Source organism: Vicugna pacos, chromosome 3, assembly GCF_048564905.1.
Source record: "Vicugna pacos chromosome 3, VicPac4, whole genome shotgun sequence".
Lineage (NCBI taxonomy): Eukaryota > Metazoa > Chordata > Mammalia > Artiodactyla > Camelidae > Vicugna > Vicugna pacos.
In genome coordinates, this window is record NC_132989.1 from 54,701,250 (window position 1) to 54,728,155 (window position 26,906).

The following is a 26,906-nucleotide window of genomic DNA, read 5'->3' on the forward strand; positions in this document are numbered from 1 at the left end:
AATATTAAATTCCAGAGTTTACGTCGCAAGTTTCAAGACCAGACCCCGAGAGCAGATAAACAGTAGTGGTTGGAAAGTGTCCCACAATCCTCCGCGACCATATGTAGCACCCGCACCTCACGTGAGGGGTGAACCAAAATAATTGCCTTTTAAAAGTTTAAAATATAGTTCAGGAAACGAGATATAAATGCAGACATTACCATACAAGTTTTGTTATCCTTGCTGTTGTAGGTAAGGTATAGTAGAGTATGCATCCTTTTTGTCAGGGTGCAAGCTGTTTACCATACCGCTCCGGTTACATTTTTGTTGACGTGAGGATGAGGCCCAAAGCCCGTGTGGGTAGCTCTCTTAAAGCCATTAAGTCGGGTCTCCCACATCCAACCCGCATAGGTCCGCTCCGAACCATCAAAATTTCCACTTTTCCTGGAAATGCGCGGGAGAAGCGAAGACTACAGGGTTGTCTTCACACGTCACCCCTATCCCCACCCCTACTATGCGCATGCGCACTCCAGAGCCTCGCGGACCAACCGAAACTGAGTACTGAGCAGGCGCAGGAGAGTTCCCTTTAACCACGCTTGTCCCTGTCCGGAGAAAGCGCAGGTAGAAGAGGGACTACTTGTGTGGTTACGTTATCTTTAAGCGCCTTGTTGGTCTGCAGTCCGGTCAGGTTCATTTTCCCCTCTCTCGATGGAATCACTTAGCCTAAAGTAGGAGTTGCTGTTTAGAAAAAAAACCTCTCCTCCCATTAAATTACCACCCTTCTTTGAGAGCCGGGTCGCGTCCTTTGGGCAGCAGGTCCTGACAGATATGAAAAATAAATGGCATAAAGTAGAGACCATTTACTGTCCGCCGGCTCGTTCACATGACAGAATCACTTTATTTAAAAAGTGCTCTGCTTTGTTCCATACTTTTTCCTTCATAATACCTAGAAAACGTTTTATTGCCCCATGTCGGTGAATATGGTCCTTTTTAGTAGCAAGGACCTGTAGTATAAGCCACGCATGCGCGAGCCGCCCGGCAGTTGTGAGGCGCGTGAGACGCGGAGTGCGGATTTCCCTGTGCTCTTCTCGTCTAGTACAGCAGCCTTCCGGCCTGGGTCTGCGTCCGCCATGGGGAAGGTGAATGTGGCCAAGTTGCGTTACATGAGCCGGGATGACTTCAGGGTCCTCACCGCGGTAAGAGGTTCACCATTTCCCCTTATACCCTGTCCTTTTCCACCGCGCGGCCTCTTCCTGTTCCTCCGTTTGCTGGGGGCTGAGCGCGCTCCAGGCCTTGGAACGCAGCCGAGGTTGGGAATAAGGGAAAGAGGACCGGAGAGGCGGATTTTTCAAAAGCCTTTGTTCGGAAGCTTTTATCTCTCCACAGATAGAGCAAAAATCTCTATTCTAATCATTTCCTTTTTTTCTGCTCCCCTTCTCCGGGGTCACGCTCGAATCTCTGTGGCCTGGGAAGCTTCTCTGACCCTGGGGTTCGAATCAGCTGAGAAGGGTTTAAGACTCCTGAAGAGAATTGACAGCAGTGAGTTCCCTACTCACTGAGAGTCAGTCACATAACATTCCTACAGTTTTATTCAGTCAATACATGTATGTCGAGTTTTTAGTAACAGTTTTAAAGAATTTAACGGATACAGGAAAGACGACATCTTGGCAGGCAAATTATCATGAAGTAAACGATAAATAAGAAGGATAATATCAGATAATGTGTTGTGAAAATGATAAAGAGAATAACGAAATAGAAACTATGTGCATCGTTGGGGCAGGTGGTGTGAATACCATTTACAATTGTATAGTTAGAAAAGACTGAGTGCAAGAATCTTGTCTGTTGATTTTTGTAACCAAAGTTTTAAAGCCTTTTTAAAAAGTTGCTGGCACTTGGTAGGTATTGAATAAATATTTGTTAAGTAAAAGAAAGTATGGAGAGCGGGGATAATAACTGAATGGGGATTGCCAGCCCAGTTAAATCCTTGGAAAGAATTGGAGGCAGAGGAAACTGCAGTGGTAAGTGCAAAGGCCCTGAGATAGGAACAGTTTTTGAAGAATGAAAGCCATTGGGGCTGAAGCTTAGTGAGCAAGAGGCTGAATAGTTGGAGTTGTTACTGGAAAAGGTGAGAACCAGATCATGTGCCATAGATAATAGAACCATGCAGGCTTGGTAAAGAATTTGTAATATATTCTAAGTATATGGGAACCACTGAATGTTTTTAAGCAGGAAAGTGACAAAAACTGTTTTTATGATCTTAGTCTTTTTAAAGCACAAAGATTAACACATAGATAACGCATTTGCAGAATAAAACAAATTTATTTAGGAGTTATTATCTTTTGCTTAAATAGGCTATACTTAAGGACTAAACCATCAGAAGCAAATTCAGTGTAAAATTTGGAAGACACTTTTTTTTCCCCATCCTCCTATGGATTCTTAAATTCAGCTGAACTTTCTCTAAATACCAACTGTCACTTCTGAAAGATACATTCCTTCTCTGCTTCCTCAGCACATTCACTCATTCCTTAATGCTCTAACAAATAGGGGAGTCAAAAGAATGTTAGAGACTGGGAGAGACAGAACAAAGCATGGAAGATAAATTAAGTTTAAAGTGTGAGGTTTGGGTTGCAAGATTAAAACGATGCCAGATTTATCTTCCAAAATTTTATTTCTGCAATACTTGTTATTTTTGAAGTTCACCAAGGAATGACCTACTTATTAAATATTTCAGTCTCAGTTGAGTCTCACCAGCTTTGATATCAGTGGCCACCTTTGCTTGACCCTCTTCCCTTTACTTCTCTGGTGCCTACACGTCAGTAATCATAATTTGGCTGCTCTTACCTTTCAGTGTGAACTTCCCTCAAATTCTGTCCCTCATCCCTCCTTTTTCTTCCGTTATCTCTCACTTGCTGATCACATCCATTTCACTGCTTTATCTCTTATCTCTATCAAATAATTGACAGCTTTTTCCCTGTAGTTATGGCTGCATTCCTAAGTTATAGATTAGCCTTGCCAGTTTTCCTTAAACATCTTCATTTGATGTACCGTCCATGAAGGACCTTCCAATACCTCACACACAGTGTGCTCAAGTCAAATTTATCAACTTTGTCTCCCCACTCACTCCTTTCCCAAACTTCATTAAAATAATGATAATAAATACTATTATTATTTTAAAATATTGTTATTATATCTTCTTGTTATTATTATATCTTATTGTTATCTTAAAACCTATTCTTTCTTTTTACTTGAACTTTGATTCTTCATTCCCTTTACCCTCCTACATCCAACGCCAGTCCCTTCCATACTAATTTCTAAAGATCCTTAATTCTTTCCTTCCATTACCATTACTTCTTCCCTGTTCTGGCCTGAACAGTTGTCTTAGTTCTTCAATACACTGCCTCCAGTTTTTGCCTTCTCTAAACCACTTTGCGTATTCCTGCTGGATTAATGTCCTTAAAACAGCTCAGTTTATGTATCTCCCTTGCCTAAACATCTTCGTGAGTTTCCCACTCTCCTCAGTATAAAAATCTAAAACTCCTTGGTCTACGTTTCAGGTCCTTCCATCTCTTACTCAGTAGCATTTTCCAAAATTTTTGTCTTTCTCTGGTAGATCTTGTCTGCTTTTTCTATATTCCTGCATTTCTCAAAGTCAATCTGAAGTGCTGCTTCTTCCTTGAAACTGATTCCCTCAGCTAGCAGTGTGGGTTTTCTGCCCCAAGCCGCCTCTTTTTAAACACTTAACCATTTCTTACCTTGTAACAGAGTTAGATGTGTATACTTACTCCCACAATTAGATAATACATTCTCCAGAGTATTTTCATTTTTTTTAATCCTTCACAGTGCCTCCATATGGCACTTTCTCATTAAATACCTTCTTAATAAATATCTGGAATACCTGTAGCTTTTAAGCACTCACAATTAATACTCTTGAAGTGCATATAATATAGTAGTAGAGAGAGAGAGAGAATATTAATATCAGTGATTGTATACCAAATTGTGATTAAAAATATGTCCAGAGAAGGTAATAATTGTGTCTCAGAATTGGTTGGGTAACTGCATGGTCAAAGAAGTTTGGAGGAGATGTTTACGTTTTCAACAAGGTTTTGGTAGACAGTGGCTCTGTGTTGATTATGATTACGTGTTGATTTCTTCAATTTCAGGTTGAAATGGGCATGAAGAACCATGAAATCGTTCCCTGCAGTTTGGTTGCTTCTATAGCCAGCCTTAAACATGGTGGTTGTAACAAAGTTTTAAGAGAATTAGTGAAACACAAACTCATAGCTTGGGAGCGAACCAAAAGTAAGTATTTGAGGCACCATTTGTGATTTTCCATGTAACTGGCTTCCCCAGAACAGGTATTCTGAAAGGCAAATAGAAACTGCCAGACTAGGAAAGCACTAGACCTAGAACTGAGAACACTTCTACTATGAGCAGTTACAGGACCCACCCAGATCACAGAGGCTAGAAAATAGTTTCTACCTCCTGATAGGGGATTAACAAGAGCAAGTAGATGGAACCATTGTTACTACTATCTTTGGAAAATACAGTCTGCCACAGGACTCTGGCACATTACCTATCAAACTGTCTGTGGTGAGGGATGAATTTCCCGTTTTTCACTTACAACAGATACATACATTCATAAAATAACAATAAAAATAATTACTAAAAAGGGGCAAAATACAGGCACAAATTCCTCCTTATCAGGGTTGAAGGCATAAAATAACTTAGATTGTTATATAAAGTTTTGAACTTAACCACTTCATTTCAGTTCATGTATCTTGTCACAGACTAGTAACAAACATTTATAGACTGGTGTCAGTCTATGAGTTACACTTGAAGTAACACTGCTCTAGGAAAGAAATAAAAATAGCAAGAAATGCCAAACTCATAAGACTGGGTAGCCAGTGTCTTTCCAGCTAAGACTGCCCATGTTTAAATTCTTATGACTTGACTTGATATGACTTGATGGTACAGTGTAACTAAAATATGATCTTTCTCATTTGATTTTGTCTAGCTGTCCAGGGCTATCGATTGACAAATGCAGGCTATGATTACCTAGCTTTGAAAACACTTTCTTCTAGACAGGTGGTTGAGTCTGTTGGAAACCAGATGGGTGTTGGCAAAGAATCCGGTAAGTGCTCATAGTACTATTGAATGCATTTTCTTTGCTTTAGTTTATATTTACCCTTGAGAAAGGATTCGTCTTTTAATTTTTCTATTTTTCTAACTAAACAGTAAATTGGAAAGTTGGTTGGAAGCAGCACAGATTATTAAATTACCCTCTGTTTAGTAGATTGTTGTTTTTTCATAAGTCTGTCACTAGAAGTTAAGTTATAGCAAGAATTAGTTTTTCTCTAGTAAATGAAATCTTTGGCAAATATTTTATTTGCTCTTATTTTAATATCTGATAAATCAGACACATATAATAATTAAAGTAAGTAACACAAGGAAGTACTACAAACCACATTTTTCTATCACAGCAGTATGATCAAAAAGACAAAGCTAGGTATGTGTAGAATACAGGAAAAAAATTCTAAAATAGCATTAAACAAATACTTTTGTATTTGTTTTCTATGTGTGGTAAAAATAAAGGACAGGGAATGATTTTCTTTATGCCATGCCCTCTTACACACTTTTTTATCCTATGTAGTTTATCCTGTATAGATACTTTATTTAAACTGAGAAAGCAAAGTTAAAATTAGAAGTAAAATAAACTATTGGGAAACCTATCCCAAAGGACGTTGTTGTGGTATTGCACATGGTTTGTATGTCTACTATATTAACATCCAGATTATGGTATGTATTTGATAAGTAACATTAGAGGCCTAAATACAGGAGTGTGTGTGTATAAAATGTGCAAAGAGGTAATAAAACACCTCTTTTGAGATACACTTCCTCTTGATTTTTTTGTCCACTTTTTTTAATTTTAAAAAGTTCCTTTTTTAATTTTTAAGAACTTCATTACATGCAAAATGATAAAGTAGAAAAGAGGATACAATAAGAAGTGATTCTTAACTCCTAACCCAGGTCTCAGTCTCCTCTTATTATTTTCCAAAGCCATTACTATTTATTCATTTCTTACATATTTTAGAAATAGTCTATGTAAATACAAGTATATAATGTACTGAAGGCGTATGTATATACATTCCCATGTCATTTTAATCATAGGTGAAAGCAGACAGTACTTAAAATTCTATACCTTGACTTTTTTCGACTTGATGCATCCCTGACCTTTCATATCAGCAGAGATGTCTTTCTCATAGTTGCAGAGTGTTACATTCCCAGAAATTAAATTACTAGAGCTAAAGTTATACACATTTAAAATTTTGATATTACCACATTTCCCTCCAAAAAGTTTGTGCCAAAGCGTAATCCCACCAGTGTGAGATAGGCTGTTTCTCAATAGGAATGTTATTATTGAAATTTCTCATAAGTAATTAGGTCATATTCTAAATGTCACTATTACAAATAACTTACTTTGATAGTTAGAATATTTATGAGAAAATCTGCTCTATTCTTATTATAGGATTATATTCTAACACCGAGTATTTTTTCATTGAAGCAGTTTAAGAACTGAACTTCTCCTTGTCGAAAAGGAAGACATTAATCACTTCTCAAACATGTAGGACACTAAGCAACAATTAGATGTTCTCCCACTAACTTGAACTGAGTATTGAGAATCTTTGAATGCAATAACCTTAGACACATTGCATCCCTGTTTTCTCTTGTAGTAGACATTAATATATGTCATCATTTTGGATTGTAATTAAAATAATTATACTGAATTGTAAGTATTCTGATTATTAGGAAAGATAAAATTTGATACAAATAAAATCAAAGTTAGAAAATTAGAATTGTTTCAATTTACTGGAATAAATGTATAATAGTGTCCCTTTTAAAATTTTGGCTCTAGATATTTACATTGTTGCAAATGAAGAAGGGCAGCAATTTGCTTTAAAGCTTCACAGACTGGGAAGAACCTCTTTTCGAAATCTGAAAAACAAGCGTGATTACCATAAACACAGGCACAGCATGTCTTGGCTCTATTTATCTCGTCTGTCTGCCATGAAAGAATTTGCTTATATGAAGGTATTTTTTAAATAATTTTACATTCTTTAACCAAATGGTATGTACAGTGGAAAGGCTGTAGTGACCAGCATCAGTCTGTTGCCTCTACATCTCCCTTCCTGCTGTCCCAATCCTTACACAGTCACTTTTAACTGTTGACTATTTCTCTTACTTGTTTTTCTGGTGATTTCCTTCCACTAGAAGGTATTTTTAACACAAATGCATAAAGGACACTTGTATTCTACAATATTAACAAGGTAGAGTAGCCTGAAATAGTTAATGGTATAATTGCCTCACAAGTGTGTATGTGTGAATGTGTACCTATTCAGTGTATATAACTATACATATATCTATCTCTAATTGAAAACAACAGATAATTACCCTCTGTAGAATCCTTAGTGTCTCAGATAAGTTGACTAGTATTTTTTTTTCACATAATGGAAGAAATGTCAATTTATGAATTTGTGTATATGTTAGAAATGGTAAAAATCTTTAACCTCTTACCTTCCAAATTATATTCAGCATAGATGCATTAAATAGCTTTAATAGTAACAAATGAAATACCTTTGCTAATAATTTAAACAGAAAATAACATTGCATTTTTATTATTCTCATTAGGATTTGTTATAACTTACCTTTCTAAAAGTTTGAATGATTAAAATCGCTCCATTGCATGACTAGTTGTTTCTTGGGAGTTTCAGTTTGGTGTTCTACCAGTAGGTTATTTTAATTCATGTGCTTAGATTTTTAGTAATCATTAGGGAAGACTCTTCAAGGTAGTAGAAATCAGTGTGATATCGATATCATACATGCTATGTGTTTTTTGTCTTGTGTCAATGACTTGTGTCCTACAATAGTCAATCAGTAAATAGGCAGTTTGGTAGGGCTTGTTCCACATTTTCCCCAAACTATAATTAGGTGTTTTCTTGGTGTATTTCTATGAAGGTACAGGAATAGAGCCTATTTGTGCATAAATATGCTTGTTAGATTTATTCTCTCTTTTCCTAAGAGAAACTAAGATTGAGCTATATAACTAAGGATTAAGCTACAGCACAAGGGCTAGACCACTATGACAATAGTTAAGGTTGTTATATGCTATTGAGCGGCCACGGTTTTGCCACGTTCAAAACCATGTGGATTTAGGGGCTCTGATTGGTGTGCACAGGCCTGGAACAGAAGCCAGGGGTTCGCAGCCCAGGGCTCCTGCGGCTAGTTGTCCCAGCCTCCTGGGACTTTGGCTTGCCCAGCTCCTGGCAAGGGTTGTCCAGGGATGCCACTTGGCTGCCTTCTCTTTTTGGGGTGGGGAGATAATTAGGTTTATTTATTTTTAGAAGAGCTACTGGGGATTGAACCTGGAACCTCCCCAGGGACTTGAGCTATACTCTCCACCCTCGGCTGCTTTCCACAGGGAACTTACCCTGCTGAGCCTGCTGCCTGAATAGGATGGAACGGGACCCCCGGAGGAGTTCTGTGAGAGGCCTGTTGGAGGCAGGGAGGGAAGGCAGGATGGAGCAGGTTGGGGGCATGGTGGGTAGGCAGCCCCAGGCACTAGGGACCTTGGTGCTGTAGCCCTTGAGGAGGCACGTTCCCTGGGGTGCACGGGAAATAGGGTGGTTGGAACATCTGTAAGTTATAGCTCCAGTCGAGCCCATGTGGACTGAATGTTCCACAAACCGAGACCCGCTTGAATCAGGGCTGGGTAGGCACTGAGCCCAGAATGCTGAGTTGTCTGGATCCCCACAGTCCTTGGAGTGACATTGGGCTGGCTTTCTGTTTCCACTCCTTAGCCAGGGCTGACTCCTCCTTGCTTGGTAATTGAGGCTTTAGGTGCTCTGTCACCAAGTGGAATTAGCTTTTCTCTTTTGCAGTTCTGTCTGATTGTATTCTTGGACTGCGTAGAAGTGTCAGAAATGAGTTCTGATGTGTGTAGCTGGAAAATTAAAGCTAACATTTAGCTGTATAAAAGAAATTAATCTTTGCCTTCATTTACTGTACAAGGTATCTGCAGTCAGTCTAGCAATTAGACTTTTATCTACATTATCTGATTTTCTTCAGACATTCCTTGAGTTTTTAAGACATGTTCAGCTAGTATTCCATAGTCAGGAAAATTGCAATAGTAGGGAATGGATATGATCAGACTAAATAGATGTAGCAGTATAGGTGTTTTGAAACAAGATTACTGTGGGTTGGATGACTGAGAAGGGAGGAAATTGTGGCAACAAACTTACTTCAGTAAGTTTGATGAAGGGAGCATTTAGGTGAGAGTGTATGGTTAATATCTCATAGGTGATGTGCATTATATTTTATATACATGAAAAAATGTGTATATATGAGGGAAAAAAATGTGCTTCAGTAGAAAACTTCACAGTCTAGATTCCACCTTGACAATACCTCTTGGATTATCTGATTCTAAGGAATGTACACAGCTGTGTAAACTGTAGATGACTAATGTCAATACTGAATAATTTTGTCTATGAACATGAAAACTCTGTCCTGTTAGAGGTTCAGTGGAAGTTTTGCCTCATGTCTGTTCATTTCAACATTCCTGATCTATTAATGTGTCTGATTTAGGGACTTTCTTTATCTACCATCTGCCTGGTTCCTTTGTGAGTTAAATAAAATCTTAAACCATGAAAAAATAAATGTGGATTTAAAAATAAAAAATTTACAGCCAAGCAAACAAAAATCTTTAGGGAGTGGGAAGTAGTTCACCTCCTGTCCAAAGAAGGTAGGAAGTTGAGTAGACAGCCTCTCAAAATTAACCCTGTTAATAAGCATATATTGAGTATCAGCTGTGTGCTTACAACTGTATTTAGTAGGTTAGGGTGAAGGGTGGATACCAAAGGAATAACAAATGCATTCTGTCCTAAAGTTGGGAAGATAACACGAACAGATAAACAACAGTTTAGAAGTCAAATTATATGTTGAGTTTAGAGAAACTTCTGTAGAGCAGAGTAATTGATGAAGGAGATTTCATAACTGTGTGGGAGTTGAGTAGTCATGGAGTTGCATATGATTTGTCTATTAGGAAAAGACAGGAAGACAGTGTAATTAGAAGAGGAGCCAGTATGACAGACATGAATGTCAGTGTGAGCTCTTTGTGTATAGGTGACAGTCATTGTGGTGACTATCTTGATCACACTCCACTGAATGTTTATTATACGGAGTATTGGGTGAACTAGAACTGGGTACGTGTATTAAAGAGAGTTTTAAAAACTAGGAAAAGTTCAGACTAAAATCAGTATTTACAGCCATTGTGGTTTTTTTTTTTTTTTTTTTTTTTTTTTTTTTTTTTTTTTTTTTTTTTTTTTTAATGGAGCGTTGACTTAAGCATCTTTGTTGGTACTAGTACACAGAATAAAGGTTTGTTGTGGTGGCATGAGCTGGAACCACTGTTGGTATGATCAGGTATAAATGACAAAGGCCTGCTTAGAAATGGTGGCTTTCCAAATGGCAGAGGGCATAAATCTAAGATATTTTGAAGGCAGTAATAACAACAGGACTTTGTAAGTAATAGGATAGAAAAAGTTAAGTATAGGGGGGAAAATGGATTTATTGTTGGTAGGTAGTAACATTTGACTCAGACTACTGCAGTGTTCCTGTTTCTCACATAATATTTGTGGTCTGGAGAAAAAGATCAGTATTCTGTAAGCTAAAATGCCTAATCTATCAGAGTATTTCATTTCTTGATACATCAAAAGACAGAATAGTTCCTCAATCATAATTTTGTTTCAGTTTGAATTTTTTAAGCAATAAATGGCAGACACTTACAAAATAGAAGAAGATATACATATCCTAAGATCCTATACTTCTTGAAGGCAGAGACATTTTCACACTCATTTTTGTAACCCTAGTAAATAACCCTAGTTATTTCTTAAGTGTCCAGTAAATGAATGTTCTGTGAAGAAATGAGTTAAGTAAACTGATTTACAATTTTATGTATAGCCCATTCTGTGTTGTAAATAAGCCATACATAAATAATCACGTGCTAGCTGTTATTTTGTAAAGGCTTATACATTTTTCTTCTTGTTGTGGACAGATACATTTACTTTTATTGTTACCTAAAAATTAATGACCTCCTCATTAGTTTTTACCTGTTTTCCTGTTTTAGGCATTGTATGAAAGGAACTTTCCAGTTCCAAAGCCAGTTGATTATAATCGCCATGCAGTGGTCATGGAACTCATAAATGGCTATCCTCTGTAAGTAGGTGTTATTCTTGAAACCTCGAGTCCTAAAAAATAATTGTAAGTTTTAGTTTTTTAAGAAGTTTTTTTTCGGTAAGTGGAATATTGCTTCTGGGAGGTTGGAAATTAACATGAAGCAGTAAACTTAAAGGCAAATTGAAAATTCAGTTTCATTCTGACAGTATGTTTTTTGTAATCTTTGTGATTAACAGTCTAGTAGTATGTGCCAAGCACTATTCTAGGCTCCACAGTAAACAAAACAAAGTCTCTGCCCTCATAGAGCTAGCTTTCTGATGGAAGGAGAAGTGCATTAAATAGCTAAACAAGGAAATTTATGGTACATCAGATGGTAGTAGATGCTGTGGATGAAAATAAAGCATGGAGCAAGGGTCACAGGAAGTACTGAGGTAGGTGTAGGAGGCTACTGTTTTACATGGGGTGATCAGGAAAAGTCTCATTGATAAGGGGATTTTTGAGCAGAGTCCTAAAAGAAGTGAGAGAGGGGATCATGCAGATATCTAAGAACATTCCAGACAGGGGCAAGAGCAAGTACATAAGTCCTGGAATGGGAGCATGCCTTCATGTTCACGTGCAGTGAGGAGGCCATTGTGGCTGGAGCTGAGTGGGTAGGGGAGAAATTGTAAGTAATGACATCAGTGAGGCAGCAGGCAACCAGATTGTGTAGGGTTTGTAGGCCATTGCAAAGGTGTTTTATTTATTTATCTGTTTGTTTGTTTACTTATTTTGTGGAGGGGATATATATGACAGATAACTGTAAATTTAATGTTACACATTTATGTATGTGTAATGTGATTGGCATTGTAGCAGTAGCACAAGGACTTTTATTTTGATTGAGACAGGAAGCCATTGGAAGATTTCAGATTAAAAAGACACATGATTTGACTAATGTTTAATGTTACTCTGGCTGTGGCTGCTGTATTGCAAATAGACTGAAAGACTAGGATAGGATTAAGAAGAAAAATTAGGAGATTATTATAATAATCCAGACAAGAAGTGATTTTAGATTAGATCAGAATGGTAGGTGTGAAGTTGATGAAAAGTCAAGATTCTGGATATGTTTTACAGTTGGGGTGTACATGATTTGTTTGGGATTGGATATTATTATGAAGGAAGGAGCAGAGGAGGATAATACCAAGGTTTGCGGCTTGAATAATGAATTAATTGGAGGGATAAAGTTGCAATTTACAGAAATGGGAAAGACTGCAGAAGGACAGTTTAGAGTTGGAGGGGGAGGCAGAATCAGAGATTCTATTTGGGACATGGTAAGTTTGAGATGCCTAGAAGTTCAGAGAAGTCTAGATTGAAGTTGGTGTATGAGCCTGGATGAGATCACCAAGGATGGTTAATACAGTAGGTTTTAAGATTAACCTTTGAGGAGCCCCAAAATTTATTGTTCAGGAAAAAAATTGAAGAACTAGCCAAAAAGACTAGGAAGGAATGATCAGTGCAGAAAAAAGACAGCTTGAAGAGTTGGTACACCAAGAGTCAAGTAAAGACAGTGTTTCAAACAGGGGGAGGAGGTTAACTGACAGACCAGATATGATGGAGATTGAGAACTGATCATTGGATTTAGTAACATGAAAGTCATTGGTAGTCTTGACAAGATATTTCATTGGAACAAGGAGGATGAAAGCCTGTTTGAAATGGGTTCACAAGGGTGAGAAGGAAAAAATGGGAGAAGGAACATGTAGAGGAATTTAAAGAAGATTGAAGAAAGGATATGGTAGTGGAAAGAAGATACAGAATAGAGATGGGCTGTGGTGTTTTGTTTTGTTTTGTTTTTTAAGAGCTGTTATATCGTATCTGTATGCTGATAGGAATGAAGAGAAAGCTGCTAGGGAGACATGGAATGGAAATAATATTTATATATAAATACACACATACTTGCTTTCATTAAAATGATAAATGAGTGCCTGTTTTCATACTTGAAATACTTTCAGATGTCAGATACACCATATTGAAGATCCTGCATCCGTATATGATGAAGCTATGGAACTAATTGTTAAGCTTGCAAATCATGGACTAATTCATGGAGATTTCAATGAATTCAATCTCATTTTGGATAAAGATGACCACATCACCATGATTGATTTTCCACAAATGGTTTCAACATCTCATCCCAATGCTGAGTGGTATATTCGGGATGTGGGTGTGTTTATGTGTGGTGCAGTCATTTTTTTAGTCATAATTTTTCAGCTTTGTAATACTGCCATTTGGGTCAATAACAGGTTTAAAGTGACTGACAAAAATCTAAAAATTGGGGGGTTTATTAAAGGATATCAAACTACTAGGATTTTCTCCCTAAGAAATTTTCTTATTCCTCAGTATTTTAAAGTGGGGGAAAAAATGTCCTTTGATCCTGTTTTTAAAACCTATTCATTAAATTTATGCTGTATATTAGAAATATGAAGAAACTGCCTACTTTTATAAATCATCAAAAGATTTTGAATTACCCTTGTAATCTGACAGACTTTTGAAAGTCAAACTTTCTTAGCAATGAAACTCTATTCAAACTAACTTTTAGGTGGAAGCCCAGTTTTTAAAACAAATAAAAGCTTGCTCAGAAGAAGTAGGGACATGAAGAGGGGAGCCCTAGAACCCCATCCTCTCTGCCCTTTTCTCTCTGCTCCCTGGTTGTCTCCAAGAGAGTTCATGAAGCATAATTTAATAATTTTTTATGACTTTAGTAAAAGTTGTGGTTTTGTACAGACTCAGTTGCCAGAACAATAACATCTCTCATGTCGTTTTTAGCTTTTGTTTTATTAAGAGAAAGGAATTCACATAAAACTTCATCCCTGAGACAGGACTGGATCACTTTATATACTGTGGTAGTCTTATTTCTCACATTTCTTAACCATTTAAACCATCCAGGTTGTGAGATATGATTGAATTATTTTCCTTTATGTGTTTGTATTCTATGATGCAATTGAGCATAATTAAATTAAGGCTGAGAATTTTTTTCTCCTGTTCCAAGTTAATAATATGAAAAAATTTCTCTTTTTCCTCAAAGATAATAACCATTATCACTGATATAATAGATTATATTCATTCTTGCAAAGTTTGAGCTTTCTTGGTGCTTTTAATTAGAAGATGTTTATACTTATTTTAGGGGAAAAATGTCTTTTAAAAATGAATTTAAGGAATATTTCCAAACAAACAATACTAGTAGGTTAATGCCTGGCACTTGGGTGGTTAATATATCTTTGGATGATGACTAATTACCTCTTTTATTAATGTGGAGTAATATAGTCATAAAATAAAGGAATATCTAGGAACCACCAGAATTAGAGAAGGAAACAATGACACATTAAGACATTCTAAGTTTAAGCTGCATTATCCTCTAGGGAGACATTGTGATTTACCTTGAAATTTTATGGACAAGTACTTGGGTAAAGGAGTTGCACTAAACACTAGAGATTAAAATACAAATAATACCTATCTCTGCTTTTGAAGAAGTTATTATCTAATAGATGAGACATAAAGATATGTAAAAAGATAATTTTAAAATAATTTGAGGTTTTTCCCAGGGTACCCTAAGAGGAAAGAATAGTGGCATTGTCTTCCTACTTCCAAACTTTATCTTTCTCTAAAATAATTTAGTTAAAATTCAAGGAGAGAGTCAATTCCATGTCATCCGGTCTGTTAATTCTCCCTCTCTGAAAACCTAGAGAATTCAATCTATTCTTGCTACCTTATCGTAGCTTAAAAAGCAACCTCATATTTAGAGATTCTTCCTCTCCTGGTCCAGATTAACATGTCTTCAGATCACTATAAACCACAGTATTATTTATCTCTTTTAGATATTTATTGCATATCAGCTGATGGATATTAAACATAGATAAACATAACATTCGTTAGTCCCCATACTTTTTCTAATGAGTCACTAGTCTATTTTTATCTTCAGCTTTCCCAGTTGACTACAGGTTCTAGTGGACATAGCTGATGAAAAGTATAACCAGATACACTGGAAACTAAACAGGAAAACTGGAAATGTGCCTGCAAACTATAGGCCCTTAGGTCTTTTTTGGGGATTTGTGCTTTTCATTTCTTCCTATGTCTGTCATAGTATGAGAAAATTTGAGTTTTCTAACCATAGGAACTGTATGCTATTGACAGTTTATATTCCTTGTTAGTTCCTCTGCTTTTAGTTTTAGTTTTGGAAACACACTGGCAACTTAGTTGTTTTTTTGGAATTACAGTTATTTCTCTTTTGTGTAGGAGTAGGAGTGTCATAATAAGGTGTTGTCATTGGCTAAAAAAGAAAAAGTTGAGTAACAAAAGCTATATAAAAAATGTTTCTTGCTTTTACAGGTATTTTGATAGAGACGTTAAATGCATTAGAGATTTCTTCATGAAACGTTTCAGCTATGAAAGTGAGCTTTTTCCAACCTTTAGTGATATCAGGTTTGTATACTATATTGCTTAAAATAATAGAGTTCTGTTTAAATACCAGATTTATTTCATTCTAAAAGTTAACACTTTCATCTAAAAAAATTTCAAGTAGTGACCTTTGACACATAACCATTGTTGAGTATCATTGCTGTGTGGTATATAAGTGAACTTAAACACTAGATAATGCCTGCCCATGGTCCATTAAAATTACTGAATTTGGTAGAGAAACATGCCTAGTTTCTAATAAATTCAGAAACATTTATTCAATATAGGATACTGTGTAAATAACCCATTTTTAAGAATCAAATGTTGATCAGAATTAGTGTTTTTTCTTTACTAACTATAGGAGCTGTCTTTAATTGATTCATGGAGTGTAATTACACATACATCCTCAAAGCCAAATTTTCTCATTTTATATTCTTAGTTAAGATACTGTTTTCTGATTTGGGACGATTGACTTAACCTAAAGAAAAAAAATGTTTAGCCCTCTTGAAATAAAAGTTAATTTATATCAACTGAAGTTTCTAAAACTGTTTTTATGAATATCTTTCGCTTTTCACAGCCATTTCATTCCTAAGTGACAGCAAGCATATGTCTTTTTCATTTGTATTCTTAAGTGATTTAAGTATTACATTTTAGGCAGAGAAAATCCTTTAAAATATATAAACTGTTAAATTCACTTGAGAACCATAATTTATCAGAATAATAATTATTTATCTATGTCAGATGGATTTTTTTTCCTCTCTAAATGCTTGATGTTCTTTTTTTCATAGGAGGGAGGACTCTCTTGATGTAGAGGTTTCTGCCAGTGGCTACACAAAGGAAATGCAGGCAGATGATGAACTACTTCATCCAGTAGGTCCAGATGATAAAAATATTGAAACTGAGGAGGAATCTGAATTCTCATTTTCTGATGAAGAGGTGTCAGAAAAAGCAAAGGATTGTTGGTCAGAGAATGAAAGTGGACTGAACACTATAGATGATTGCTATTGCAGATCATCTGGAGACCTTGAGCAAATAAAGGAAGACAGTTTGTCAGAGGAGAGTGCTGATCCACACAGTTTTGAAATGACTGAATTCAGTCAAGCTTTAGAAGAAGTAAAAAGGCAGATTGTTGAAAACAATTCTATAACTGAGTTTTCTGGGGAGGCTAAAAATGACACCAGGCAAGATGGTCAAGGAGGAATCCCCATGGGCTCTGAGGAGGATGAAAATGAGTGCCCCCATCTGATTGCCTTGTCATCATTAAACAAAGAATTCCAGCCTTTCAGGTAGATTTCTGTTGATTAGTTTTCTACTTTAATTTAAAGACCTATGCTTTTGATTCTGGTAAATATTGTTTTCATATGGGGTGACAGCTGTATTCTGTACCATTGTATGCAAAACAAAAGCAAATAACTTTTGTTTTTAAAATTTAAGTTACCCTCAGCATTTGACGTGATCCCATATAGCCTACTGATTTAATTTTATGCAGTTCTGCTTTAAAATACAAACTGGTTACTTTCAAATATTTAATACAGATCTCTTGATAAGTTAATCAGATTTTAAATGGGTATATTTTTACAATTATTCATCTTATGTATGTTTGATTAATGTTTAGTTCAATAAACATGTAGTAAATGTTCTCTTAAAATATCTGCTTGCAGTGAATTTTCTCTGGTACTTTGAACTCTGGTACTTTGTTCCTTATTTGTTTATGTACAGTTAAAATTAATGTATCACTTTTCTTTTAAGAATTTTTTTCAAATATTAATGAATCAGGCTTAGCTTAGACTTGCAAAAGATCTAAAATTTCATTTTTGGATTTAGAATAGCTTATCCAGAATCAAACAACTATAGTTTAATGAAAGATGGTTTGATTTCTTTCAAAGTAGTAATAGGACAAAAATATTCAACAATACTTTTATTAGTCATTTGTCAATGCATATTTTTATATCCTAAGGCAGACTTTATCTTTATAGCTTTATTGTGAAGCCAAACATGAGAATTTTGTTCCTTTTCCATATATCTGTATCTTGAGACTCAGGGCTATTACCACTTGAATACTAAACATGTAAAATTAAAATTAAGGATGGCAATGGCTTGTGATGTTGAGTAAGTAATAGAAGAAACTACATAGCTTAAATAATTTTCTCAGCACAAACTAATTCTCAGTATTGAACACATGTTGGGCAAAATTTTTTGTTATTCAAAGTGGAAGCAGCAGATGGTGCTGAAAAATACTGCCTATAAGGAGTTAATATTGTCTGAATTTCCTATACATTGTATACATTAAAACTTTGAATAATGTGTAGAACAAGTTAGTTTCCATCGTTGCAGTTTTTCTACCCATAGAATACTGTCTCTGTTCTCATTACATCTACTGAAAAGTCAGGGATGTGTTCCAAGGATTTAGATTGTGAGAGGTAGCTTTGTTTCTAGTTCACTGAAAGAAGAGGAGAACATAAGTGGAAAGGAGACAAATGAATTGTGGGAAAGTGATAATAAATTTTGATGGCTGAAGCATTCTACCCTTTTGAAATCTTGATAGTGACTATCAGAAAGCTAAAAATGAAAACTGTTAATAGATTGGGCTGAATTGTGGGTAACTTTACTTCTACCCTCATAAATTTTAAACCATCATGTAAGGAATGATGTAAATTAATCGAGCATAATTAACTATTAAAAATTAACTGGATAAATTTTGATTTCTGTTTTAATTTTAGAGACGAAGAAAATATGGAAGATACTAAACAATATAGAGCAAGAACTCTGAGTGTTACTTCCGCGAGCAGTATTTTAAGCTGTTCAACAATTCCTCCGGTAACTATTTATTCAATGTTTTCCAAATGTTTATTAGGTCACTACCATAACAGGTTACTGAACTCAGGCACTGTGAGAATTACATGATGTACAAGACCACCTTGGCCATTTAGACTGCACATGTTAACAGTGTGAAAATATAAGACATACAAATTTAGTAAAAAAGAGAGTTTGTTTTTAGCTGGAATGATCAGAGATTTCAGGGAAAGAGCTGCATGTAAATTAGCTTGAACTTGAAGGAGTAAAAAAATCATAGAAATTTAGGTCCCGGGGGACATTAAAAATTCTCGTGTGGTCTCATCCCTGCATTTTATCAGTTAGGACATTGAGACCCAGACAAGTTATATGACTTTGCTAAAGGTTCCTCAGCTAGTGACAGCACTGGAACTGATAAGTGAAGATGCTCATGCTTCACTGGCTAGCTTGTTCTTAAATTTTGAAAGAGAAAAATAGGTAATGTAAAACTTCTGGTATCTCAAGCTTTTGTTGGACATTTAGCAGCAATGTCCAAAAGAAATTGCATAAGGGACATTTTCTGGACAGGATAATGAACACATAGTCCATTTCCTACTGAGAAGTTTTTCTGCCTACCAGCCTTCTCTAGGGGCTACCCAGGAGGAAGAATCAGTTTGTTTCCTTTGTAGATTTTAAGCAGAGACATAAAATTACGTAACTGGTGTATTGTGTGTTTTTCCTTCTGGCTAAAAGTACTAAGTTGAATAATACCATTGAAACTAGTTTTTAGTGATAACTTTACTTAAAATGAGCAAGAGAAGAAAAACAGTTTAGAAGGTAGAAGGGAGGAAATAAAATTATTGGAAAGTGAATTCAAAAGAAAAGAACTTTTTTTCCCTAAACTTCTCATTTTTACAGTTCATATATATTGTTAATAAGTTAAAAATGTATGCTCTGTGGTGGGTAATAGGGGACATTTGCAAAGTTAAATCAGAATTATCAAATAAGCTAAAAATAACAGTACTGTGTTTTGTAATATAGTGCATTCTTAGTAATTCTGGGGTTTTTGCTCAATAATAGAAAGATTAGAACTTGTCAGACTAAAAGAATAAAATTCTATAAATGCACTGATTTCATATACTCTTTTCTCATGGCCTCATAACTCACCTGATTTTGTGGACATAAAATTTAAATCTGTGAAATCTTTGAAACAGCTGTTAATTATGATAAGTGAGATCTCCAATGAAGTATTATCACCCATCTTTATTAAGAATTTCTCACATTTGATGATTGCCTGTCCACTCTTGGCTTTGATATTTTCTGTACTTACTGAGATTTATTTACCCTCCTTTGATTTCTCAGATTCAAAACACAAGTGCTTTTATATCTAATTACAGTGGTACAAAATTGGCAGTTACATCTAAAGAAAAGTTGGATTGCTAACTCCTGCTATTTCCTCAAATTCTAGGTGATGCTCTCTACTGTATATAAGGATGGTGACTGTAACATTGTCTTTTGGTTTTGATTTACCCTTTTTAACTTACAGCTAACAGCAGAAACTTTTTAAAATGGAATCAAGCCTATAATGACTTGCATTATAAAATACAAATCTACCTTTAGTCTAAGGGGAAAAAAGATCTTTTCAGCCTAGCTTGATCAAAAAGATTTCCCTCTTATCATTGGAAAGAAATTGACCATATTAACTTAACATTCGTTTGAAAATTTGGTCACATTGTTATTCTTGAGATCATATTCCATTTTGTTAAAAGGTTAGGAGAAAACAAACTCTTTATTACCTTTATTAATTTGATGATTGTTGCTTTTGTGTCTGCAAAAGTGTTCTTTAAAATCAAAATTGTTTTCCTCTTTAAAATACTTCTGTAGATCCCTGTTTGTTGGCAAAGTTGCCATTTACGAGCCATATTTTTTTCTAGTATGTAACAATTAAATTATAATTAACCTTTAAGGTATGTTGTTTTTAAATAAATATATACACGGCCACCATCAACAATAGCAAAACGTCAATAAAGTACATGATTTTTATATGTACTCCCTGAAATAATACACAAGTACAGTTGACCCTTGAACAACCCAGGTTTGAACTATGTGGATTCACTTATATGCAGATTTTTTTCAATAGTAAATGCTACAGTACTACATGATCTGCAGTTGCTTGAGTCCGCAGCCGCAGAGGAACCTCTGATGTGATATATATGGCTGACTGTAAATTATACTCAGATTTTTTATTGCGCAGCCAATTGGTGCCCATAACACCCTCATTGTTCAAGGGTCAGCTGCATTTCCCACTTTATCATTTTTTTAAAAATGGACTAATGTGGATTTTCCCCCCTTTTTCTAACGTGAAAATTACGTAGGACTTGTAAATTGTTCTGGATTAGGAGTAAGTACATGCATAGTAATCTATTATTTCCTTACTTTCTTTAGATTCTTGATAAGATTATTTTGTGGTCTCATTGAAGTAAAGAACCAAGGGGAAATTCATGTAGAATATTTAGAAAAGAGATTGATTTTTATTTTCTTGGGACTACTCTGGAGGCCTCTGTCGAACTCCTCTGGTTAAATGTGGTGCGTGCTCTACCCTAGTTGCCTAGTTGCCCTAGTCTCCTTTCCTTGTTCCATCTCTTTTTTTTCTTACCTTGTTTACTTCTTTATCTGGTAGTATGGATTTTAATAATTACTTGGGTGAATTTGGTAGGGGACTTTTTATTACAAAAAAGTTCTTTTTATCCTGTCCTCACACTTGATTGTGAATTTAAGTATTAGAGTTGTGATTTGGAAATAATTTTCCTTCAGAATTCTGAAGGTATTGCACTGTTGTCTTTGTGGTATTTAAGGTGATACTGTTATGATTAAAGATTCTAGTCTCTTGCTGGAGTCAGGAGGCTGTAATAGTTGCATGGATTCCTGAGCTAGAGAAGGGTCCTAGAGGCCAGTCACTCCTATGTTAAACTTTCAATCCTAATGGTTTCAATTCTGAAACTTCTGGAATACCATCCAGGTCCTTCTAATACTCTGGCCTTCCTGGAACTGGATCTTGCGAGGGTATCAGCCTCTGCAGGAACTTCAATTCTGATTCTTCTGTTTCCCTTTCTTTTCTCTTATATTTCCTCCATCAAGAATAATTAGACTAAAGTTAAGAGGGATAACTTGTTAAAGCCTGTCCTGTCTTCCTAACTATGTAAAATAATCCAAAGCCTGCATTTAACTTATCTGATCCAGAGTTTTATTTTCTACATATACGGTCCAAGAAACTAGTTTTTATAGACCCTTTTTACCTTTCAAATCCATTAATTTTTAATTATTTTCAACTTGACAGATTGTTAATAAATGATTCTTTGTGCCTCACATAAGGTGGAGCATATTAAGAGACATCCTTGCTTCAGCCTTTTCAGTGTTTTCAGTTTAGTGTTTAACTTCTCTTTTTTCAGGAGACAAGTTGGATGATGCAGGTTATATACAATTGAATAATAGCTGAAGTACTTCAGAGGGGAAAAAAAAAGTTACTGTGAATGGAATGTGCAGATTTTTTTCCTTACAAGTCATGTGACATTGACAGCCTTAAGTGATAAGAATTTATGATTATTCACCATGTGAAAACAAGCTGTTTCTCCCATAAAGTGTATGAGGACTTTTCCATGGCTAACTGCTGCCATCAGGTCATTTCTACACCTAAAGTTATGAAGGCACTCTTGAATATATTTTGACCAGTAGAAAATGCTTTCAAACATAATTTTCGATTACAAATCCATGCCTACTTTTACCTAGAAAACAAAGAAATAAGCAGGGGTTTGTTTGTTTTAAATCTTGTTGGGTTTTGCTTTTGGGATTTTTTTGGGTTTTGGTTGGTTGGTTGATTAGTTTTTCCCAGTTTTCCTGATAGACACTAGGTGGTGCTATGATGATTTGTTATTCAGAGAATTGTGGCAATGTACTCCTTTTGCTATAATCTCTATTTCTATTAGGAATTTAATTCCACATCTTCTATAACAGTTTAGTGTTTTATTTTATTGCTTGTACATTTAGTACTGTCAGTGTTTCGAATCTTTAAAACTCATGCTTTTAACAGAAATTTGAGGAATATTATCACTGTAGATCTTTCTTTCATTGAATATTTACTCCTTATCAGAATGGTTAGTTATCTGTGATACTAATTCATGAAATCTTTCCAGGAATTGGTGAAACAGAAGGTGAAACGTCAGTTGACAAAACAGCAAAAATCAGCTGTCAGACGTCGATTGCAGAAAGGAGAAGCAAATATATTTACCAAGCAACGGAGAGAAAACATGCAAAATATTAAATCAAGTTTGGAAGCAGCTAGCTTTTGGGGAGAATAATATATATAAGATCTTGAAAGTTTTCCAAAAATTTACTATGTCCATTTTTTAGCCACCTTTAGTATTTTTTTGGACCAAGGCAGATATACATAAATAGATAAAATAAACCCTCTTTCATTGATAAATTTGACTCATTCAATACATGTCTTCTAAAGAATAACTATGGTAATTCTGCTAAAGCAATCCAATTTTCCAAGTAATTTCTATTAGGAATATACAAGGTTTTGGTTTTTTTTAATCTAAATATCACTTTTTGTTGTTGTTGTTCTCTACCAAAAGCAGTTAGATTTGTTTGGTTTCATAATAACAGCTTTTCCACTACTAGTGGAAACAACCTTAGGCAAATCATAGTTTTTCCCTCTATCTCCCCTTCTCTCTGTTAAAATTTATAACTACTTTGTAACATTGTTTTGAGCATTACATGAGATAGTGCTCAGAAAGCACTTAGAACAATGCCTAGCACTTTAAGGTATAGCTATTGGAATGATAATTATAATGAAGTTTATCTTTCTGAAAGTCTGCTAACAGCTTGGTTGCATTTTATGTAGCCACTGGAAGAATTTACTGCCATCTGTTTTTTTAGTCTCTAGTTTTAAGGATAAGCCAATAATGCCCTAATTTTGTTTTCTGCTGCTTTAGTTGGTAATGTGGTCATGGGAACAGAAACTTAAGATAGTCCTACCATGGTTTTTACAGTTCCCAGTTTTTATGCAGCCTGAGCAGAAGTAGAAGAGTTAGGGGTGGAGGGAGGTAGAAGAGATGAGGAGTGAAAAGTTGTTTCCGATAGTTTTAGCTGGGAGAGTCTAGATATTTTTTGCGTCAACATTAGCAAATGTATTTGACCTTTAAACAATATGGGTTTGAACTGAAAGGGTCCACTTATACACAGATTTTTTTTCAATAAATGCATACTACCGTACTGCGTGATCTGAGATTGGCTGTATCTGCAGATAAGGGAGGGCTGGCTGTAAAGTTATAGGTAGGTTTTCAACTGGGTGGGGGTCAGCACCTCTAAATCCCACGTTCAAGGATCAACTGTACTCACTGAGTGTAGGAAAGAAAGAAAATACGTAAGATATGGTTTCTGCCTCAAAACTATAATCCAGTGAGAGGTGAAAGTGAGCGTTTCAGTATGTGTCCCTAATGGTAGTGTAGGTCTATTGAGTATCAGCATCACCCAGTAGGCCAGAAGAGAGACATCCCCTGCATTGAAAAATGGCCACTAGATGGCAGTGTCACCCCACAGTCACCAGACAGGAGATCCTTAAATTACTTGCATTGGTGGTTATGATCGGCCAGGAGAAATCACAGATTGTTTTCCGAGATTGATAAAAACAGCAGATACCCTTTCACCTTTGCAAAATTAATTCTACTGGCCATTTGAAATAAATGAATCAAAAAAAAAAGCTTACTGTAATCTGCTGTTGGTAGAAGAGATCTGGCCTACATTAGGAAGGAAAACGCATGTTCACATCAGTTTTCCAAGTGCTTGGTGTTGTGTAAGGTGATAGCAGGGGAAGGAGTACACAGATTTTTAATATAAAACTTTTGTTGACAGAAGGTCTCTTGGAGAGACATGAATAAACACAGCAGTTACATGACAATACAAAGTAGACTATACTAAAGAGCTTGATATCATTGCTCTAGTACTCAGGAAATTCCAAGGACAGACAGTAGGTAAGTAAAAGGCCAGAGTGATTTGGTAGGTTGTTTGGGGAAAGGGGATTTGGTTGAATAGGTAGACTAAAAAAGAGTTTGCAAGAAGAAATCATGCAGAAAATCCAGAAGACAGATATCAGTGTTGCATATTTGTTATGCTATACTTAGGGAAGGATGTTGTGTGGCAAAGGACCAAATTAAAGATGATTTTGAAATTTTTTTTAAGTTTAATGTATTAGGAAAAAAAGTGACTGTAGGTTTTAGGCAGTGCGATGATTTGACTTTAAAGGGAGGAGGGGGTAGAACTAAGGGAACTTTGTCCATGTTGGTGGATAGACTGGAGGGAAACTAAAATCTAAAATGTTGTCCAGTCAGCCTAGGTATTCAGGTTAAGAAGTCTCAGATAGAATCCTATTCTGTCATGCTAGAGTTACAGTCTTTATTATCTCATTTTTATTTTAGAGATGAGAAAACATCTTTAAATGTAAAGTTACTTGCCCAAAGTCACATAGATTGAATAGGTTGGGATTGAGTGGAAAAGATGGAATTCATGGTGCCAGAATGGTAGGAAAACCAGTGAACTTGGGTGGTTTAAAGTTTTGTATCCAGCCTAAAGGACTAAATTCTGCAAGTCACTAAGGTCTAAAGCTGTGACTTGTCTTCCTGGTACCGTGGAGATAAGAGAAGAGACAGTGCTCACAGCCAGGTCCAGGTTTCGAGTCCTATCTTCCACAACAAGTTTCTTCCCTTTTTAGAAAGTTGTGAGTTTGGGGGGTTTGGGGGTTTTTTGTTTTTCATAATAGGCTTTTTCATCTTCTCACAGGCCCAAGAAAAGCCATCTCAGTAGACAGAAGCCCTTAGTGGAATATTTCTGGGGACATGGAAGGGAAGCAGGGTGGTGCTATTGGAGTAGTTCTTTTTCCTTGTGCTAAGGCTACTGAGGTACCTTAAGAGAATGAGAAGAATATATTATTCTCTAACTTGGTCTTTCTCCATTTTTCAATTTGTGGAAAAATAGGCCCCCTTTCTATGCAGTTTCCTATTCCTCCTTCTTTAAACAAATTTTGAAAAGAAATGTTTCTTCTGTGTCAGCAGGATGCATGCTAAGTGCAGTGCTCTGGTGGTGACTGCATAGGAAGTGAAATGGAAATTATAGTTTACAGTGTGAAGTGGATGGGCACAAGGCTTTTATCTTAATGTAAGCATATCCGTAAGTGTGGCCTGAATTGAATTAAGAGTATACTAATGATGCAGTCTTTACAGGAAGCTTCATCTAAAATATACGGATCTATGAAATTACTGGCTTGCTTGAACCTAACATCACCATCAACTAATCTCAGGTTTGTCATTTATTTACAACCAATAAACATTTTCCCTAGGTTTGTTTTAATCTAATACTAATTCTTTTCATAGTCTAGGTTTTCATTTTAATTTGCTCACTGTTGCAAAGATTTAAACATTGCATACAACTCATAGCCCCAGAAACATGATTTTATCTAGAGAAGAAAGAGAGTAAGCTCCAGTTAGCCCATGTAAACTGGGAGTGTGTCTCACCCCGCAGCATGCCCCTTAAAATAAATTTCTGTCCTGGACAGTGGGAAGCAGGGGTGGTAGTCCTGTGAGAAAATGCAAAGAAAGGGAGAGGAACCAATAGTCAGACACACTTTTATGAAAGATAAAATGTTGTTGTAAAAAGCCACTGGCAAAATCCACTCTGAAAAATTTACTGTTCTTTTCAAAATATAATGCTGGAAATCAGCCAGCCACAGTTAAGGTAATCAGTTCAGTTTTCACAGAACACGTATCTAATGACCCAAGGGCTTAGCATCATTATCTCCAGTCTTGTAAATTTGAACATCTAGATTTTTCCACCTTTGAATAACAGTTTACCCTGAAAGTGTTAACCCATGTACTAGCAAAGCCTCTCCCAATGCTATCATTGGCCTCTAAAGTGTTTCTTCAAGAATCAATTTTACTTCTCTTTGGAGACCAAATACCAAAAGAGGGCTGGATAATTGGTTACACAAAACAGTCAAGATGACATGGGCTCATTCATTCAGGATCCCCAAATGTGTGTGTATGTATATATGTATATGTATGTGTTCATATATATATATGAAACAAGGTTCAGGTAAATGAGGGATTTACTTTCATTGTGCTTTTTGGTTAAGAGTGTTGACTCTAACTTTCCTGGCAAATATAAAGGGTAACTCACTAATGGTTTTACTTGGTGGGGAGGGAAATTATTTCAGGAAAGCATTTTTCCTAATTTTCTATAAAAATGAGAGAATGTACATTCCTTTAATCTGCAGATGGGATACTGATCAATTTTCTAATTATTCATGTAGTTCAGCAAATTAATACTGATGATTTCCTGAAAGTAGTGAAATATCAATGAACGTATGTCTGAGATGAAGTTCTTTTATGTTGCCTGTGTTTTGTCTGGTAATCCAAAGTTGCCTTTCCAATTGACTCTCTCGTAAGTACCTT

At 35.8% G+C, this 26,906-nt stretch overlaps 2 protein-coding genes across 2 annotated transcripts in view; both read left to right on the forward strand.

Moving 5' to 3' along the window:
* Positions 1-991: 991 nt before the first annotated feature.
* RIOK2 (RIO kinase 2) lies at positions 992-22,882 on the forward strand. The gene is made up of 10 exons (XM_006212958.3): positions 992-1,175; positions 4,140-4,278; positions 4,994-5,110; positions 6,893-7,068; positions 11,159-11,247; positions 13,194-13,385; positions 15,565-15,657; positions 16,419-16,916; positions 18,351-18,447; positions 22,593-22,882. The coding sequence occupies exons 1-10, from the start codon at positions 1,002-1,004 to the stop codon at positions 22,755-22,757; spliced, it is 1,740 nt and encodes a 579-aa protein (XP_006213020.2). The 5' UTR covers positions 992-1,001; the 3' UTR covers positions 22,758-22,882.
* Positions 22,883-23,016: 134 nt separating this feature from the next.
* LIX1 (limb and CNS expressed 1) overlaps positions 23,017-26,906 on the forward strand; it is a 55,808-nt gene continuing 51,918 nt past the window's right edge. The window contains exon 1 of the mRNA XM_072958364.1: positions 23,017-25,756. The gene's annotated coding sequence lies outside the window, so the exon portion shown is untranslated. The remainder of the gene's footprint in view (positions 25,757-26,906) is intronic.

Bases quoted from the DNA above. Each gene is read 5' to 3' on its own strand.
- RIOK2 (XM_006212958.3), top strand. From the start codon at position 1,002: ATGCGCGAGCCGCCCGGCAGTTGTGAGGCGCGTGAGACGCGGAGTGCG. The intron at 7,069-11,158 runs GTATTTTTTAAA...TTCCTGTTTTAG, and splicing joins AAGAATTTGCTTATATGAAG to GCATTGTATGAAAGGAACTT. The intron at 11,248-13,193 runs GTAAGTAGGTGT...AAATACTTTCAG, and splicing joins CTCATAAATGGCTATCCTCT to ATGTCAGATACACCATATTG.